The following is an 18073-nucleotide window of genomic DNA, read 5'->3' on the forward strand; positions in this document are numbered from 1 at the left end:
AACGTTAGATCCTGTGTCTAGGTAAGACATGACCTTTGACACAATCTAAATGTCGCAATAGAAGGGAATGTAGACAATGCAACCACCTAAAAGGGGGTGAAAACGACAAAAAACAACAGTGCCGCTTTAAGTACCCTTTTTTGTATTTTTTAAGGGTGCATATACTAATCAGCTTAACCTAAAATAGAATGCCATATGAGGTGAGACTGCAAAAAAGAGACATGGAATTATGTGAGGATACAAATGAAAGACATGGAATGAGAGACTGTTACTCTCCAAACATACTTAAAGCTATACTGTGTAAGTTGCTCAACTAGTGGTCAGTAGCGTTATAGCAAACCGCGGTCGCGTCTGCTTTTTTCGGCCGTTTTTCGCTGCGGACCGGGCCTTCAGACCACCGCGTCCGCCTCGCCTCGCCGAGACCTATCCGTAGAGGTCTTTCGTGTCCCTCTACGAGCAGCGGTTGGGGAGATACATGCTAAACTCCTAGACCAGTGTAAACACTGCAGTGTACTTCCTGAAGAGCTCGGCAGTGTATGATCTGGGCTGTTATTGGCCGGTAGGGAGACACGTGTACAGAATGATGCATATGACGTAATTTTGCCGGGAAAAACAGCCCCGGTCACGGCCACCAGGGCTCAGTAGAACACCTATAAAGAAAAGGCTTTGGGAGCTGAAATTAACAGAGTGGGTGTTCTAAAACTTTAGCGATTTAATAATTAGGACAATTTTAAGATTTATTTTATTAAAAAAGTTACATAGTATAACTTTAAATGGTTGATTTATCAGTCAGATGTAGATGACTACATCCAGTGTTCTGAATTCACTGAATGGATGGAAATGGTTTGTTCTTTGACAATACAACGGTTTATTGTAATTTGTCTCTTGTGCCATGCCCGCTGGCCTCCAGTGAATAACAATGATATTTTTCTATTCTATTCTAATAGACCTTTTCACACTTGGAATATACTTGAAACTTGAATATAATACAAACATTCTAAATGGGTCCATGTTCGTTTCCAGAGTTGCAGTGTTTGTCAATATCAGTAGCTGACAATTCATAAACTTGGACCCAAGCTGTTCCCTAGCCATGAGATAATATGCTTCCACTGACGAAGTCTATTTACATACAGTAATATAAACATGTACACACTAATAATATTGTATTCTAATCCTGTAATCTATTCAGCATTTGGGTCAGCATTTGGGGAGTACCGTCCGCACTTGAAGCCTGTTAGGTGTTGGTCACATGTGACTGTATAAGTGAAATAGAGAACTCCTTTCTTTAGTTGGCAGCTTAGGGAATAAGTTCCCTGCTCCGGAAAGACTACACACATCCCTGCCACATCGTTGTAAAACACATCCCTATCCCAGACCTCAAACCTTAGCTGCTGACCAAGCTCGACTGAGCCAAAATTGTACGTTGCGTTCCACACGGGATCATTATCGTCCATCACCGTCTCCGTCTCCTCGTACATGCCGTTGTAAAAGATCTTTACGTAGGCGTCGGTTTTAGTGAACGTGTCTGCCCTCAAACCTGCGGCGCGCTGGATCTCCATTTGTAGCGTACCTCTGCCAGCCCGTAGGGGGCAGCAGTTGTGGTCCAGGTTCGAAGCCGGGGAGCAGCTCTTGTCCGCATGCTCCGCCGGAAGCTGGTTCCCCTTAATGTACTCTGTGATGGAGCTCCTCAGGTTGTTGCTGATCTCTGGGTCCTCCACCAGGTTATGGAGAGGGAAGATGGCATAGGACACCACATCAGGATTATCCTGGAGGCTCTTCATCCAGCTGTGGTAGGCCTCAGATGGGTCTTGGTTATGGAGCATGTCGGGGAAGTACCTCTCCCCTCCGATCACCTCGATCTTGTGCGTCATGAAGCCATGGTAGAAGCCCATGCTCATGTTGGCCTTCAGGACGTTGTCACAGTCTTGGGAAAAGGAGGCGTTGGCAGGGAGAAATCCCAGGGACATCCGGAGCTCAACGTTTAGGCATGATCTGATTTTAGACTCGGAGAGGCCCTTCAGTGTGGCCAGGCAAGTCCTGAAGGCAGTGACCCACTTCACCTTGCCACCGAGCTGGACCTGGGACACATGCACACAGCAAGAGTTAGCGTATATACACTGTATGTATAATACACACATTTTAATGTGGATGTTTTTCTTGCTTTTGGGATACTGATTAGCTGAGCAAATGGTTTGTGGTCTGATGCACCTATTTACAGATATACTGCCGCAGCCAGGCCTGAACTTCCTTTCTGTTTGTATTGACCCAAAGCCCACTGACCTGGTGTATGTAGTGTGTTCCATAGGTGTCTATCAGCCGTCTATACTGAGCTCTGTGCTGGTTTGTAGCAATACTCTGTGGGAGTCTTTTCAGATGCTTGGTGAACTCTGCACTGAGCTGTGGGTGGTCAGCCAGCCTGTAGCTGAGAAAACAAGACCAGAGGAGTTATGCACTCAAACACAATGGAAATATAATATTGTGCTGTGCATGTTTTTGTGTTCTTCATAGAGGCTTTTGAGACAAAGACAATAAATACGGTCACTGTAAGATCTCATCGGTTGTTATAAAACAAAGAAATGTTGTGTAATTTGCGTCTTGATCAAAACGTTATGAGCCTGTCCCACATGATCAAAACGTTATGAACCTGTCCCACATTTTCACGATGATAGTGTTTTCTTTCTTTTTGATAGGACAGTAGACTGACAGGAAATGGGGGGAGAGATGGGGAGCGACACGCGGCAAAGGTCGTCCAGATCAGGAATGGAACCATGCCTATGTGGCAATGCCTAAGTGGTATGCGCCTGGACCAGTAGGCCAGCGGGCGCCCCGATATTGTTTTCTGATTTGTGCAGGTCCTTTCTAATTTCAATATCTGTTTCAGGTGTGAAATCACATTTTAAAAGGTTTACTGATCACAGCAACATTATCTCAGCTCTACCTCAGCTAATGTTAAGCAGGTCGTAGCCTACTGTACCTGACACTGACTCACGATGACAAACTTATTCTAACTCAACTGTTAGACCTTTTTACCTGTAGTAGGTACAGCTGATGTCGTGGATGGCAAAGGTGGCTTTGTCTACGTTGTGCTGTGAGCGCGCAAACATGGCCATGTCTGAGCGACTGCCTCCCAGCACTGCCTTTCCCAGCTTGCCCTGATCGTCCAGGTAGAGGCCCATGCCCCAGTTGTTAGTGACCAGGGAGTTGGAGCTTCGCAGCAGGGAGCCCACCGAGTGGTGAAGGGCGCTGGAGAGCTGCTTGCTGCAGCGGCTGAAGGGACGCCAGTCTAACACTGTTCCGGGAGCCTCTGAATCTGAGGAAAAAGTAGGGAGAGGTGGGGAGGGAGAAAAACAGGAAAGGAGGTTGAAAGGAAGATGAAAAGGGAATGGTGGGAGGCAAACGGATGTCATAGAACAAATAGAGGATGGATTGAGTACAAGGAGGTGGGAGGATAGAATAGTATGGAAGTAATGACAGAATGAAATGGAAGGAAGAGCAGAGAAAAGGGGAATGCGAGCATACACCGACCTGCCTAATGTTTTAGCAGGTTTTCTTCAGAGAATGTATGACACTTATTTACTATGACACTGGCATATCAGGAGTCCAACTAGTACTAGTGGTGCTCAAATCTTTTATTTGCAAGGACCCCCCTTATTACCAGTGTTTCTGGTTATTACCCCTGGCTGTGTCTTACCTGTCCTTCGTGGAAACGGTTGGGACAGAGTGTGCAGGTGTGGTTGTCACTCAGGTGGGTTTTGACATCGATGACGTACGCTCCCGTCCGCCGCATCCGCACCACATCAAACCCCTCCCCCGCCAGGTTGTGGCCTGGCACAAAAGGTGCTTTCTCGCACTCGGACGCCGAGCCGAGCCGACAGCCATTGGCGCCACAGAACCCCAGCATGGCGGGCAGAGCCAACATAAATAATAAGCAGTTGCTCATTGAGGGTCCTGGAACTGCCATTATGTCACTGAAATGCAAAAGACTGAAATTAAATGAATCTGTGTGTTGCCTATTAAAACCCATTTAGACCTGAAGCAGATTCTAAATTTCCTTCTAAAGTTTTCTGAAAAACTTAAACTGCAAAAATAACATGTTGCTACTACAGTACATACTGTAGGTATTGAAAGGTATAGTTACAAATAGAGGCTCCTATCCTAAATGGACATCTCTGGTACCTACAGTACACAGTACCACCATGTAATATTTGTAACAGTAAAGCTATGTTGCATAGTAACTGGGATACTCATCATACTGTTCTCTGGTTAGTAGATGTTACGTTTGCCTTTAGATCCAAACTTATATCCATATCTCAACTTAATAGGTTGCCGACTGTGGGATCAAACACAGGCTTATAAACTGGCATTTGTGGTGTCAATAAATCGGGGCATGTTTATTAATCCGATCTCTTCTGGAAGCATGCGTACCCACTACCCAGCACAGCTGTTGTGACAACATTACAAGCATGCTCGACAGAAATGTGCACCGAATGGCAGTCGTTCTTACCCTCGATGTGTTGTTTGTCTCTTCTTTCTTCCTTGGTCGTTTTCCCTTCTCAGTGATCTTGAACTTGAGGCGGTCAAGTTCACTCTGGATTTTGTGACAGCTGACGAATGAATGTTGTGCCTCTCCCTTTTTCACAGACACTCTCTAGAAGATCGAATTGCTGGGTATAAATGGAGCGCTGAGCATTTAACTCCAAACTGCCTGCAGTCTGTCTTGCCCAATCTGGGAAATGGACGACAGAGTTTGTGCAGGAGGCTGCACACTGCTCTATTGTATGTCCTCCTCCTTATGATAGACACCAAGGGAGTTACCCTGCTTCCTCTCTCTCTTTCTCATCCACTCTCTCTGCATTGCCTCAGTATCTCTCTCTCTCTCTCCACCCCCCACCAGCCCTCCCTTAGGTCAGACAGTGATTTCCTCAGCATGAGTGGGTTTGTTTTGCTTTTCAAGAGCCGGCTTTATGAATCCCCTCACAGATGTTTGTTCATGTGTGCGTAGGGGGATGGGAAGCTTGTCTAGTCACGAGAGACATATTGACAGCATGCCTGTAATTTACAGGAAAGGATGGGATTGTGTGTGTGTGCATGTGCGTATGTGTGCGCGTGTGTGCTCCTGGACATGTGAATACTGTATATCCGTTTTATCTTCCTCTCTCACTGTGCATGTCTTTGTATGTATAATGCATGAGCCAGTCTGTCTGTGTGCTGATAACGTTAACAAAACTATGGTGTCAGCCTTGGTCTTTGTCTATTTATGGGAGATGGTGGAATGTTTGTGGTTCTCTGAGCAAGCTTAGGGAAGTTAAGTTGCACCTTTGCTTTATAGGGCCCAGGAAGTAGCTGTTTTTTAACTAATTTCACAAATGACATGTACTTTTGAAGTGAAAATAGCTCAGGTCAGGGATTGGCGCACAAATGTAGTATTCTAGGGGTTCAGAAGGAGTAAATATGCAAAACTCAAACCTAGCAGGAAAAACCATTAGTTGTTAGTGTCCAAGCACATGTTCATCTGTTTGTCCATATAAACTTTGAGAACCTCTGCTACAAAGGATTCAAAGTCACTTTGTGTGTTATAATATGTTATTTGTCAGTCTTTTAAGATCACCTGATTGGAGTTATGTAAGTATTATATGGAATGTATACATGTGAGTCCCTTGCATGTTTACTGTAAATAATTGAAAGAAAAAAGGAAGAATCCATATACATTTTATTAAAAATAAAACAAAAACAAAGAAATTATACATCTTTAGTCACACTAGGAGATATGAAATTAGGAAGTGCACAGTGAATGTTCCCTTTTAATTGTTGGTTATAGGTCACATGCTGTCATTGGAAATTCCTCATTCAATTATTACTTGTGTCAATTCTATTTATCACTAATCACATTTGAAATGTAAGTGTTGTGATTTCACTGGCCCAACCATGCATACTCGCTTTGTGAATCCTTCACAAAGAGGATGTAAGAACTTGGAACATGCCATACATTGACATAAACATTTGTGTGTTTACTGTTGTTAATGTTCACAAGAATTTGTGTGCTATACTGTAAGTGCGATTTTGAGATCTGCCTCAAGAGAGTGCTGTTTGCTTTGTGTATTCATGGCTGCATACCCTGTCTAATTTGCTGACTTTGACTAATGTTTTTTCTATGCTTGAACCAAACATTGAGTCTGTATTAAGCACAATGCTTTGATCTCATTAGTGACAGTAAAATCTAAATATACAAATTGAATGTACAGAGTAGACCAGTAAACATTGGCGAATAAGAAGCTTAAAGTGAGGATAGAAATGAAAATAAACATTAAGAGCAGAGCAACTGAGTTTGTGCCTTTGACTATTGGGCTATTTCCACATTATGTGTGCCCTCCCCTCCCATGAAAAATATATTTAAAAAAAAAAAAAAGTATAGAATGCATTTGAAAATAGTTTTAAAGATGTTTTAATAGATGTATTTGTATTTATTTTCAACAACACTCACGGTTAGGTAGGTTAGCATTCACAAAAATAGTTGTAAATGTGTTGGCAGTATTGTAAAGTATAGTACATAGTGTATACTGTATAGTATAGTATAGTTTGAAGTGATTGGACTAAAACATTCAAACAAATCTGGTATGGTCCGTCTACTTTCAGATTAGTTGTCATTTTAGAAGAGCCATATACACAACATCAAAGGACTCACAAAGCAAACCCTGTTTCACAAAGATTAAACTTGTTTCAACAACATTTAGGGTGATCCATAACATTTATAAAATTGCTCATCGTGTATCTTGGGGCTGATGTTGAAGCTAAAAGCAGTTAACAAGTGCTAACCCATTTCACTGTGTGTTTCTGTCTTCTCCTCCCGTCTCTGCTCTGCTCTGTCACTCCCTGCCTCTCTATCTATTTCCTCATATCCCCTCCCCCTCCTGAACACAGACACGCCCCCCCTCCTCCTCCTCTTTACCATGACCACCCCTACTGCCACTAAGATCACAAGCCCAATCACTCCAAAGGCCAGCCCTGTCTTTGCTCCGCCAGACATCTGACTTGACTGTGGGTCAACTGCCCGTGCCATCTCATTGATCTCCTCTAGGCTGGCCAGTTTCCACATCTTGGTCGTTCCCATTCTGACCCAGCTCTTGTTTGCCTCCGTCATAACCATAACCGTGTTTGTTGCGAGCATGCTAATCAGTGGTGGTCGAATGAAAGGGGGTAGGCGAATCGGCAGCAGTTCTCCACCCGTGAACAAACCTGACTGGACACAGTATAGGATCTCACAGCCATCACTGACGGTGACTAGGTGTTGACTGAACATGGGGGGACAGCGACGTTGACCCCCTGATAAGGGGTTGACTGACTCGCAGCTGAACAGGCCTCCAAATTTCACAGAGTATCTGGTGCCAATCTCATAGTCATTGCTCAAACAGATCATCAGACCGTCAGAAAGAAACCTCACTGGGATGAAGTCAGGGGGACAGTTCTTGACTTTGGTAAGGGGGTTCAGGAGGGACGGGCCATAGAATCCTCCAAACAAATAGCCGGAGTTTTTTGGTGCCATTCCGTTAACAGAGCACCAGTAGGTGTCAACACGAGCCGAGCGAACATAATAGTTGTTCTGGCAAACTTGACGCTGACACCTAGACCACCCAAACAACCCACAGTGGTAGGTTTCCACATGACATTCATATGAGTTGTAACTTTGCTGTCTCACCTCTGATCTCAATAAAGTGGGGAAGTAAGGCTGACGGCAGAAGTAATCACCTGTATCTGGGTTTTTCTGAGCCAGGGCCTGGCAAAGTGGATCTGCATCTGAGCTGAGATTTTCACAGTGCTGGTAGACGCCACCAAAACTGAGGTTTGTGGCGGCGCCTTCACAAGAGTTGTCATCAACGTTGGCCTGAAAGTTAAAGTTTTGTGAATCAACTTTGACACAGCCAGGGTGGGTGTTGACTGTGAAGTAACGATCTATGGCCTTTTCTACTGACAGAGCCACCTTCTCAACGGTTGGCTGTGGCAGATCAGGGAAGGTGTTGGTGTTTATGATGTAGTGTAGAGGTAGACCCGAACGGTCAATGCCAACAAGATTGTTCTTGATATTTTCCTGCCACTTCTGCAGTGTGATGCCGGGGTAGAACGGCACCCCTCCATGGCTCTTTACCAAAGAATATTGAATGTTGGACTGATAAGTGTGAAGCGTTGAACTCTGTTGTGTACTACTACTACTTATGTCAAATTTGAGTTTGTCGAAAAAGTTCAAGCCAGCCGAAGCTGTGACGGAGGAACTCTGTGACACCGTGTCAGAAACATACGTTGAACGAAGGTAGTCCTCCTGCACTAAACAGGCTCCAGCATCAACACTTGTTATCACGTGGGTTCCATAGTCGAGCACCATCTTCTCAGAAAGATATTTTGCCCGTTTTGTCTGGTTGTTTTCAATGGCATCAGCGACACCCTCTGCTTGCTGAGCAAATCGTGAGTCAAGAGTGAAGTCCGGATAAGCCTTTACTGTGTAGAGGAAGTTACGGACCTGCAAGGGAAAGGAGCTTGTCATGATCACTTCAGGGCGTGGCGCTTATTACTGCAAAACTTTTACTTTTTTTTTCATTCACTATTCAGCCACAGTTGAAACAGTCTTTTATCTAAATGCATGTATTTAAACATAATATAGAATATTCACCCATATTATGGATGAGAACTTAGAAATAGTTCTGAATGCTTCCATACTTCATCCAAAATACATTGCATATAAACGTAATACTAGTCTATTCGACTGATCATTTAAAAAATAAATGAAAATAATTAAGTTATTATTATTTGGCTTGTGGTAACTCACTTGAACTCTGGCTGTGGTTGAAGCATCTTTGACCTGGTGAGTTTTCATCCTCTGGTTCTCAGTAGAGAACTTGCCGTTCAGAACTGAGAAGAAGGATATGTCTGAATTTATAGTGAAAGACGTGGAGCTTTTCTGCTCCAACCATGAACTGATGATCTCTGAGTTGGTCTCCACTCCGGTCTCCTTCTGAGGGATGACAAACACCTCGTCTGGGATAAGGTAGAGCCCGTCCTCTGTGGTCTGGCACTTTGAGTAGTTGAAATTCATCACCCGACCCATGTCTACGTTCCTCAAGTTGTCCCAGCCTCCCCCTGGCAGCACCTCCAGGGTTGAGATGGAGAGGTTAGTGGAGGCACGGCATTGACGGAGCCAGTTGGTGGGCCTGCTGAGTGGGTGAGGGGAGCTGATATGGAGGAAACAGAGAACGAGCAGTGATCCTGCACTTGGAGCCATGGCTTATAGTGGGAACTGGGAACAGTGCAAGTGTGAACATTTATACACGTGTAGATCAAGTTCCTCGTTCTTGTTTTCAAACGTCAGCTGACAATTTTTTTTTGCACTTCAAGCCATATCTTAGAGGGAACAGCGTTGATAATATTATTAATAAAGATCACACTTCCTCATTCTTGTTTTCAAATGTCAGCAGACAAAACTGCTCGATCAGCATGATGGGAGGGAGACGGAACCGATTTTCAACCATGTAATAACCCAGGCAATGATGGGTGCCAACCACAACAATCTGATCGATCATTAAGTGACATGTTGTCAGTATGCCATATACTGTCAATTGAAATCGCACAGAACTATTAATAATCATTAGTCATACAACAGGTGAAAATATTCGCTTGGTGAGACATTCTCTGTTTGTATCAGTGGGTTTCAAATGCATTTTCTGGAAGAATGTCTGTTTGATTCTATTAAACCTCAGAAATTGTCCATACGCTTGTTATAGATACAAAGAAAATCAACAATCATAATAGTACATACTGTGAACCATCATACTCTACATACCATACTTACCTACAATGCAAACCGGCAGTACCTTCTTACATACAGTGTGTGTGTGTGTGTGTGTGTGTGTGTGTGTGTGTGTGTGTGTGTGTGTGTGTGTGTGTGTGTGTGTGTGTGTGTGTGTGTGTGTGTGTGTGACTAGTTCTGTGCAACTGGTATTTGTATGAAACGTGTCCCTCACATGTTTACAAGAAAGGAAGAATCCCTGTACATTTTATTGCTTATTTTTCTACCATTAAAAAAAGAAACAATAAAAAATCCCAACCATGACAAAAAAGAAACCATATAAAATCCCAGACAATATTTTTAGATATGAAATGAGGAAGTGCACAGTGAGGTGTTCCCTTTTACATGTTGTGTATAGGTCACGTGCCATGTTTTACATGTTGGTTTTAGGTCACATGCTTTCATTGGAAATTCCTCATTCTGAACAGACAGTATCCAAGCCTTTGTCTAATTTAAGTCATGCTATTGTGTCAGTGAAAAGAGAGAGAACTCATCCCATCAACAAATGGCACAAAGCAAATGATGGTTAAGCTACATCAGTGGAATTAAAGATGTGTGTGTGTGATTTTATTATTATTATTATTATGGCTAAACAAAAAGTTGTTTGTTTAAATGTTAAAACTCTAGGCCTATATTCTGATAGTAATCATTGCTATTTAATGTTTTAGGGGTTTCTTTTTCTGTATGGGTGTCTCCCTGTCTCTCCACCTTAAAAAATCGGAAAATACATTGAGTGTATGAGTGAGTTGCCTGTTTCATCGAATCAGGATAGACCGATATCGATATATCAGCTTCAATCCAATTTTGACTGCTCACTTTTTTTTGTGCCATGCCATCACTTGTTTGTCCTATTTCACTTATTTTACCCAGGCTATTAAAACTCCTACATGAAAATGTTAAGCCTAATGAAGTGACATTTAACTGTATTGCAATTAGAAAAACATTGACAACGAGTATTTAGATTTGTGACACACTTTGTCAAAGCATAGCCTATTATATTTTGTCAAAGCATAGCCTATTATATGCGTGCGTGTGTGTGTGCGTGCGTGCGTGTGTGTGTGTGTGTGTGTGTGTGCGTGCGTGCGCGTGCGTGCGTGTGTGTGTGTGTGTGTGTGCATTTTCTTATTTTTACTTTCAAATACTACCTTCTTCTTTCCAGTAGATGGCGCGAAAAACTAATACAGAATACAGAACACAATTTGTATAGTCTAGCCTACTGGTAACAGTAGGCTTAAATGACAACTCAACACTTCAACAACAGTTACAGCACTGTTAAATTAAATGTTAATCGAGAATTACTTTAGGGACCAGATATTAAATTGGCGGATTTGGCGCCACAGCTCCCTCGAACTGAATTTATTCTATGACATGTTTTTGCTGCTGATAAGAAGACCTTAACGAACGCTTGTTGTCCCGCCCTTCACCGGTCAATGTTGTTTGAGATAATTACCTCAAGTGGCTGTGTAGAGGGTAACCGGTCTTCTCGCCAAAAATCCAACTCGCCAAATTCGTGTAGAGACTCGCCATGCCATGACGTCATCTGCTGCTGTTAACTTCTGTCTATGGGCCAATTTGATTCATCATTTGGCCCGGCCAAAGATTATATAATCTATCGAAAGATACACGGACCGTCTACTGTAAAAAAAATAATAATGTATTCCCCCACTCTACCTTATAGCTTTAGCAGGCTTGCTTTACACTTTCAGCTATTAAAACGCAAAATGTTGGCGCACAGAAATTGATTTGATGACTGAAGCAATGTAAGAACCATCTTTAAAAATATCACATGACAGCTATATTAGTCATTATGAATAGGCCTATCTCTATTGCATGCACTGCCCACACCCCCAAGCTCCCCTATAGGCCTATTAGGTGTGTTCTGGTGAATATAGGGAGTTTGATACCAAATCCAGGAGAAATGACAATCCAGGAGATGTGGTCGAAATCCATGAGATGACAGTCCTGCTGGATCCAGGAGGGTTGGCACTTGGCAAGCCCTGGTTTATGCAACTTAAGCTAGGTCTATAGTAGCTACAGTAGCAGGCTAGCACAAATATTATTTTCACAATATGCCATTTGGCTGTGAAACGCTCCGTTATTTATTTTGTATCTGCGTGTTTCCTCTGGACCCGTGCGTAACCGTGCGTAATGATCTCCGTCTTAATTTCCAAAACGCATATAGGCTACTCTAAGTAGTTTAGCCTATAACATAATAATTATTAGTTGAAAACGTCAAACCTGTTTGGAATTTCCAGCAATAGGCTATTGTGATGGTGGCAAATCACATGAAATCTAATGAATGAAATTGTCCAGTTTTAGGCTACTCGCTAGAGCACTTTTTCCCCCCTCTGTTTAATCATTTGTCTTACATTTTAAAATAGCATATGCGACTATAATTAGGCAGATATAAACCCACTTATAGGAAATAGTTTATCTTTTCAAAAGAGAGAAATCGTAGTAAGGAAATAGGACACATCGGGATCAGGTGATGAATACAAACATGTTTTATCGTTTAAAACAATTACGGTTGGACCTTAAGTTGGTGCATCATATGGAAAGGTGTGTGCAGTGTGAATACCTTCTCTGTTCAAACAACTAACACAAATAACAAAAGGAAATTGAAGCTCGAAATGAACCCTGAGACAGCCGAAGCTACACAGTCCAGTTTTGACAGCATTTAGGCCTATCAAGCGTCCTCCTGTCAGTCACTCACTTCTTTGCAGCAGCTTTAGAGGCCCGCAGACGGAAACAGATATTGTATGAGATCAGAACTCGGGGCCGGGGGTTGCTCGGGTTGTTCTCTTGCTGGTAACACTGGGCTTGGCTTTTAGGGGGCTCTTCTTGGGCTTCTTGGCCGCAGCAGGTCTTTTAGCCTTCTTGGGACTCTTTGTCTTTGCCTTCTTGGGACTCTTTGTCTTTCTCCTTTTCGCAGGAGACTTCTTGGCAGCTGGTGGCGCGCTCACCGCGCTGGGCGCAGCAGCAGCAGCCACGGCTAGGGCTGCCTTCTTAACTGCCGGCCTCTTGACTTTCTTGGACCGTCGCCTCTTGGCCGCCCCACCTGCCGCCCGCTTGGTCACCGCCTTCTTCTTTCGAGGCGCGGCGGGGGGCTTCTTGTTGAGCCTGAAAGAGCCTGAGGCGCCCGTGCCCTTGACCTGCACCAGCGGTGGAAAAAAGTATCAATATTGCAATATAGAAATACTCCGTTACAATTAAAAGTCTGGAATTCAAAATGTATTTGAGTAAAAGTACGAAAGTATTGGCATCAACATATAGGTCTACTTAAAGTACAAAAAGTACAAGTAGGCCTACAAAATATAGTCTAAGCGTTGTGAGCTTGTAGATTGACTATTTTCAAATAGCCAGGTATAAAATATGGCTAAAGTGGATTAATGTAGGCTATATGTTTTATAATATAATAATTTATATCTAGAAAGTAGGCTAACTAGTAGACTACTATAGGCCTAACTAAAGTTTTCAAATAATTGTTGTGGAGTAAAGGCAGCCTAAAATATTTGCCTCTGAGATGTAATAGAGTAAAAGTAAAAGTACTGAAAACTGGAAATACTCAAGTGAAGTACAACTACCTCAAAACTGTAGGCCTACTTAACTACTTAATTACTTTACATGCACCAGTGGTTTTCAAAGTGGATTCCAGAGACCCTGACGGGTCCATTTGGTTCCATTTAGGCCTACACTGTCAGAGTTAAGGGGAGACCAGACATTAACATTGAAAGTTTGAGAAACACTGCTTCACACCACTGACCTGCACCAGACACTTGTTGGCCACCATGCGCCGGACGGTGAGCCGGAGCCTCGCCTTGTTCTTCTGCACGTCGTATCCGCCGGCCTGCAGGGCTTTCTTCAGCGCCACCAGGGACGTCCCGCCGCGCCGCGCGGAGCCCGTCAGGGCCTTCACGATCAGGTCAGCCACAGTGGGACCTGTCTTCTTATTGACCTTGAGTCTCCTCTTCGTCGGACACTTAGGTTTCACACCTGACATGTTTAAAGGTTGTCTGCTTCAGGGTTCAGGCCAAGTGAGTGATGCTTTAGGGTTTAACTAGGGCAGACTGACAGTGACAGGTCTGAGGTCTGTAGAGGTTTGTAGTGACACCCACCACCACACTGATAACGCTTATAAAGCGTCACTGAGAACCGCGTAGACTCAACTCAGTTGCCACCGTTTTTCTCATCCTCACCCTGAAAAGTGGAAGGGCTTGTGTTTTCTTCAGGCACATTCTGTTAAATTATATTGTTGAAATGTATTACATTCATAGAAAAAAATGCACCACGAGATCCAGAGTATGTTTGGGAGTCTGTTAAGAGAGTCAATTGAGGCATTTATCAAAAACCTGTCCGAATTTGTTGTTAAATTGCCCATGGCCAGTGGTTCTGTGTCATTTCAAATATGTATATTTTTGACGTTTTAGCTACGATTTGCTCTGCAAACACTTTAGTGCACACTTCAAAATTTGCACGCATAATAACTTAAATGTGATTGATACAATGGCTCAAAAACTGGGTTTAATTTGAGTGATGTTAGGCATTTAAAAACATAAAGAAATTACCAAAGAAGCACAACTCATGTTTGACCCACTATTGACAAACGACACATAGCCTACCTATAGGCTAAACCTCTGCCTTCAATACTTACATTTATAAAAAGTTAATCTGACTTTTCTCGGAAGCAAATTAATCTTAACATATATTAATATATATAGGCTATCTATATATAGGCTATGTCATCTGGGGGAAAAGGCTATAGAGTACAAGCATTTGTGTCTGCAGGGGTGGTGTTGGAACTTAGCCAAAATATCAGCCTGTGCGCACGGTCTGGAGCTGGAGAGATGGAGAGAGAAACGAGTTTATTCCCCACTCCAAACAACACATTATTCAAGGAATATTTTATTCATGCAATTCTGTTTTATTACTCCATAATGTGTGATCATACTTCTTTTTCTGCCTTTTTTAATTTCCTAATGTCAATTCCTATAGGCTGTTCAATGAAGTAAAAATATGAAGGATGAAATTGCCTCACTGTTAAATCTTTATGAAGCCAATATCTTTATTATATCTGCTTAATAACACTGTAATTAGTTATAAATAAGATACATAGGCCTATATTTGTTATGCTCTATATTAATAAAAGGGACTTAAAGGGTGTCTACCATAGAATTAAGGGTGTCTGCATACACGTTTTTCAAAGGGACCATATTCTTTAAATATGAAAATACCAAAGGGCCTACTGCATTTTCTGTCATACTGAATGGAACACAAGTCACAATGCCTTGTATCTGTATTTAACTACAGTGCAATGTCAATATTGTCTGTTGTATAGTGCAGCCAAATGTAAGCCACTCATCCATGCTGTGACCAAAACAAAAACAACCTAGAAGCAGTGCTCTTCCGAGCACAGGTCTCCACCAGGCCGTGCGTCCTGGTGGTGCTACTGTATAATAGGCCAATGTAAAAAGGGTGGCATATTATGTTCTTCACCTTAGATCGGACGCTGCATGCATGATTTGAAGCATTGTGTTCCAAAAATGTGTTTTGCTAAAGTCTACCTGCTGGTGGCAGGCCAATGTGAAAAATGAAGTATTTGTTCCTTGACCTAGTGGGAAAATGTGTGGCAAATTTCACGGTAATCGCAAGATGCGTTGATGATTTGAGGCATTTTGTTCAAAAAACGGAGCAATCCTGCAAACTTTGGAAGCTAATATTAGCCAATCAGGATGGAATATGAAATATCAGACGGATCGGACTTGATCACATGACTATAGAGATGCTGTGTACCGATTTGCGTGATTTTTGGATAAAATCTCAAGGAGTAATATCCAAAAATGTGTTTTACATAAGTCGGCCCAAAGGTGGCGCTATAAAAGGCTGATGTTAAAAATGCAGGGCAAAGGTTTATCCTTTGCCTCTAGGGAGTGCGCTTACAAAGTTTGAAACTGATCGGTGGAGTTATAGGTAAAACCACAAATCAGCCTGTTATAGCGCCACCATGAGGCTGATTTAAAAAAAAATAAGTTGCATTTCTTCCTCTGCCTAGTGGGAACGTGTGTGCGATTTCATGATAATTGTCTCCACCAGCCGAAGGCTGAGGGAGAGTATGTTTTCCCCTCCGTCCGTCCGTCCGTCCGTCCGTCCGTCCGTCCGTGCGTGCGTCCGTCCGTCCGTGCGTCCGTCCGTCCGTGCGTGCGTCCTCGCAGTTTGTGAGCAGCTAATCTCAGTCACCGTTGGCCCGATCGCTGCCAAACTGAGCACACACACTCCCTGGATGCCAATCTAGAACCTCTGCCCCACATTTTTCAAATCAGCCTCATGGTGGCGCTATAACAGGCCGATTTGTGTGGCCTGGTTGTTACCAGCTAATCTCCGGCGCCGTTGGCCCGATCGCTGCCAAACTGAGCACACACACTCCCTGGATGCTAATTCAGAACCTCTGCCCCACATTTTTTAAATCAGCCTCATGGTGGCGCTATAACAGGCCGATTTGTGTGGCCTGGTGGAGACCTGTGCTCGGAAGAGCACTGCTTCTAGTTGCACTTTGCGTTTGTGATTTGAGGCATTTTGTTGAAAACGGCTCAATCCTACAAACTTTGGAAGCCAATCTTAGCCAATCAGGATGGAATATGCAAAATCGGACAGATCCGTGTCGATCACATGACTGTCAAGATACTGCCTACCGATTTGTAGGATTTTTGGACAAAATCTGTAAGAGTAGTGCACTGAAATGTGTTTTGCGAACATCGGCCACTAGGTGGCGCTAGAAAAGGCCCATATGAAAAATTTAGGGCAGAGGTTCTAGATTGGCATCCAGGGAATGTGTGTGCTCACTTTGGCAGCGACCGGGCCAACGGCGACTGAGATTAGGTGCTCACAAACTGCGAGGACGCACGGACGGACGCACGCACGGACGGACGGACGGACGCACGCACGGACGGACACACGGACGGAGTTGAAAACATACTCTCCCTCAGCCTTCGGCTGGTGGAGACAATTATGTTTTACATGCATGCCCTGCATGTGGACATAGAGATGCTGTCAAACTGCAGCTTCATGCTACAGACCAGCGATGGCCAGCACATGGCTGACTCAGAAGACTGAGGAATGGTGTCTCCTATAGGGCCTAAGAGTCTCTTCTCTCCCCAATGCTGTTTAAAGGAAAATTCCAGAATAAAACATATTAATCCTTAATCAGCCTTTTATCACGTCTGTACATACCTGGTATGATGGATTTTTATCATAGTCCTTCCAGTTTTTACTTCTCCTGGACTCCTCAGATCTCTCTCCCACAGCCAAAACGGCGGTCAATTATGGTCCTCCAAAAGCGCTAATTTTCACCGCTGCAAAGTTACTTTTTTCTTCATAAATCTGCTATTTATAGTTCCAAGACAGCCAGTAATCCACTGTTTTATCGCGGGTTGAGGGAAATGGCCGTTGTTGACATGATCCCAATAGTACTCACAGAAGAAGAATGAAGTCTCGCGTCTCGCGTGATTACCGCGTTTCCTTTAGCTTTTTCTTTAGCGCAAAAGAAAGCTTTCTCCTGGAGTTATTACAGCCAGTATGTACACAACAAGGCATCGTGGTATATATATAAAAAATAAGAAAGCAGAAGAATATAATCTAGTTAGTCTATTGATCGCTAGAATCTAGTAATATGACTGAGAAGGATTCATAACAAAGCATTTTAACGGACTTCCTGTAGTCATAAGGTAATTCTATTACCTTTATTTATTTTATTTTTTCCTCAATACATTTCTTCGATTTTATTTATTATTTATTTATGGAATTACTTATAAAATAACTTTGACGTGTATTATTATTTGTAAACAATGTAGGCTACAATATAATCACAAAATAATCGTATTTTCCTCAAGACATTCTGCAATGCCTCACCAAATAAACGTTAGGTAAAAAGTACCTCATGAAAGACACGTTTCTGTGGTCATGAGGTAATTTTTACCTAAAGTTTATTTGGTGAGGCATTGCAGAATGTCTTGAGGAAAATACGATTATTTTGTGATTATATTGTAGCCTACATTGTTTACAAATAATAATACACGTCAAAGTTATTTTATAAGTAATTCCATAAATAAATAATAAATAAAATCGAAGAAATGTATTGAGGAAAAAATAAAATAAATAAAGGTAATAGAATTACCTTATGACTACAGGAAGTCCGTTAAAATGCTTTGTTATGAATCCTTCTCAGTCATATTACTAGATTCTAGCGAT

The 18073-nt window shown here is 42.7% G+C and overlaps 2 protein-coding genes and 1 pseudogene across 3 annotated transcripts; all 3 read right to left on the reverse strand.

Annotated features, from left to right (window-relative positions):
* Positions 1 to 1032: 1032 nt before the first annotated feature.
* On the reverse strand, positions 1033 to 4611 carry LOC308295875 (perforin-1-like; annotated as a pseudogene). The gene is made up of 5 exons (XR_013963365.1): positions 4505 to 4611; positions 3692 to 3968; positions 3031 to 3310; positions 2281 to 2422; positions 1033 to 2078 (listed from the first exon to the last, which is right to left on the reverse strand). The product of XR_013963365.1 is annotated as a perforin-1-like (transcript).
* A 2197-nt stretch (positions 4612 to 6808) lies between these two features.
* Positions 6809 to 9268, reverse strand: mpeg1.1 (macrophage expressed 1, tandem duplicate 1; the record flags this gene model as incomplete). Its single annotated transcript, XM_080738624.1, has 2 exons — positions 6809 to 8509; positions 8816 to 9268. The coding sequence occupies 2 exons, from the start codon at positions 9266 to 9268 to the stop codon at positions 6809 to 6811; spliced, it is 2154 nt and encodes a 717-aa protein (XP_080594750.1).
* A 3329-nt stretch (positions 9269 to 12597) lies between these two features.
* LOC308295573 (uncharacterized protein) lies at positions 12598 to 13832 on the reverse strand (the record flags this gene model as incomplete). The annotated part of the gene is made up of 2 exons (XM_080738625.1): positions 12598 to 12984; positions 13596 to 13832. 2 exons carry the CDS (start codon positions 13830 to 13832, stop codon positions 12598 to 12600), a joined length of 624 nt encoding a protein of 207 aa, XP_080594751.1.
* Positions 13833 to 18073: the final 4241 nt, after the last annotated feature.

This window comes from Nannobrachium achirus (assembly GCF_963921795.1).
Source record: "Nannobrachium achirus genome assembly, chromosome: 12".
Taxonomy (NCBI): domain Eukaryota; kingdom Metazoa; phylum Chordata; class Actinopteri; order Myctophiformes; family Myctophidae; genus Nannobrachium; species Nannobrachium achirus.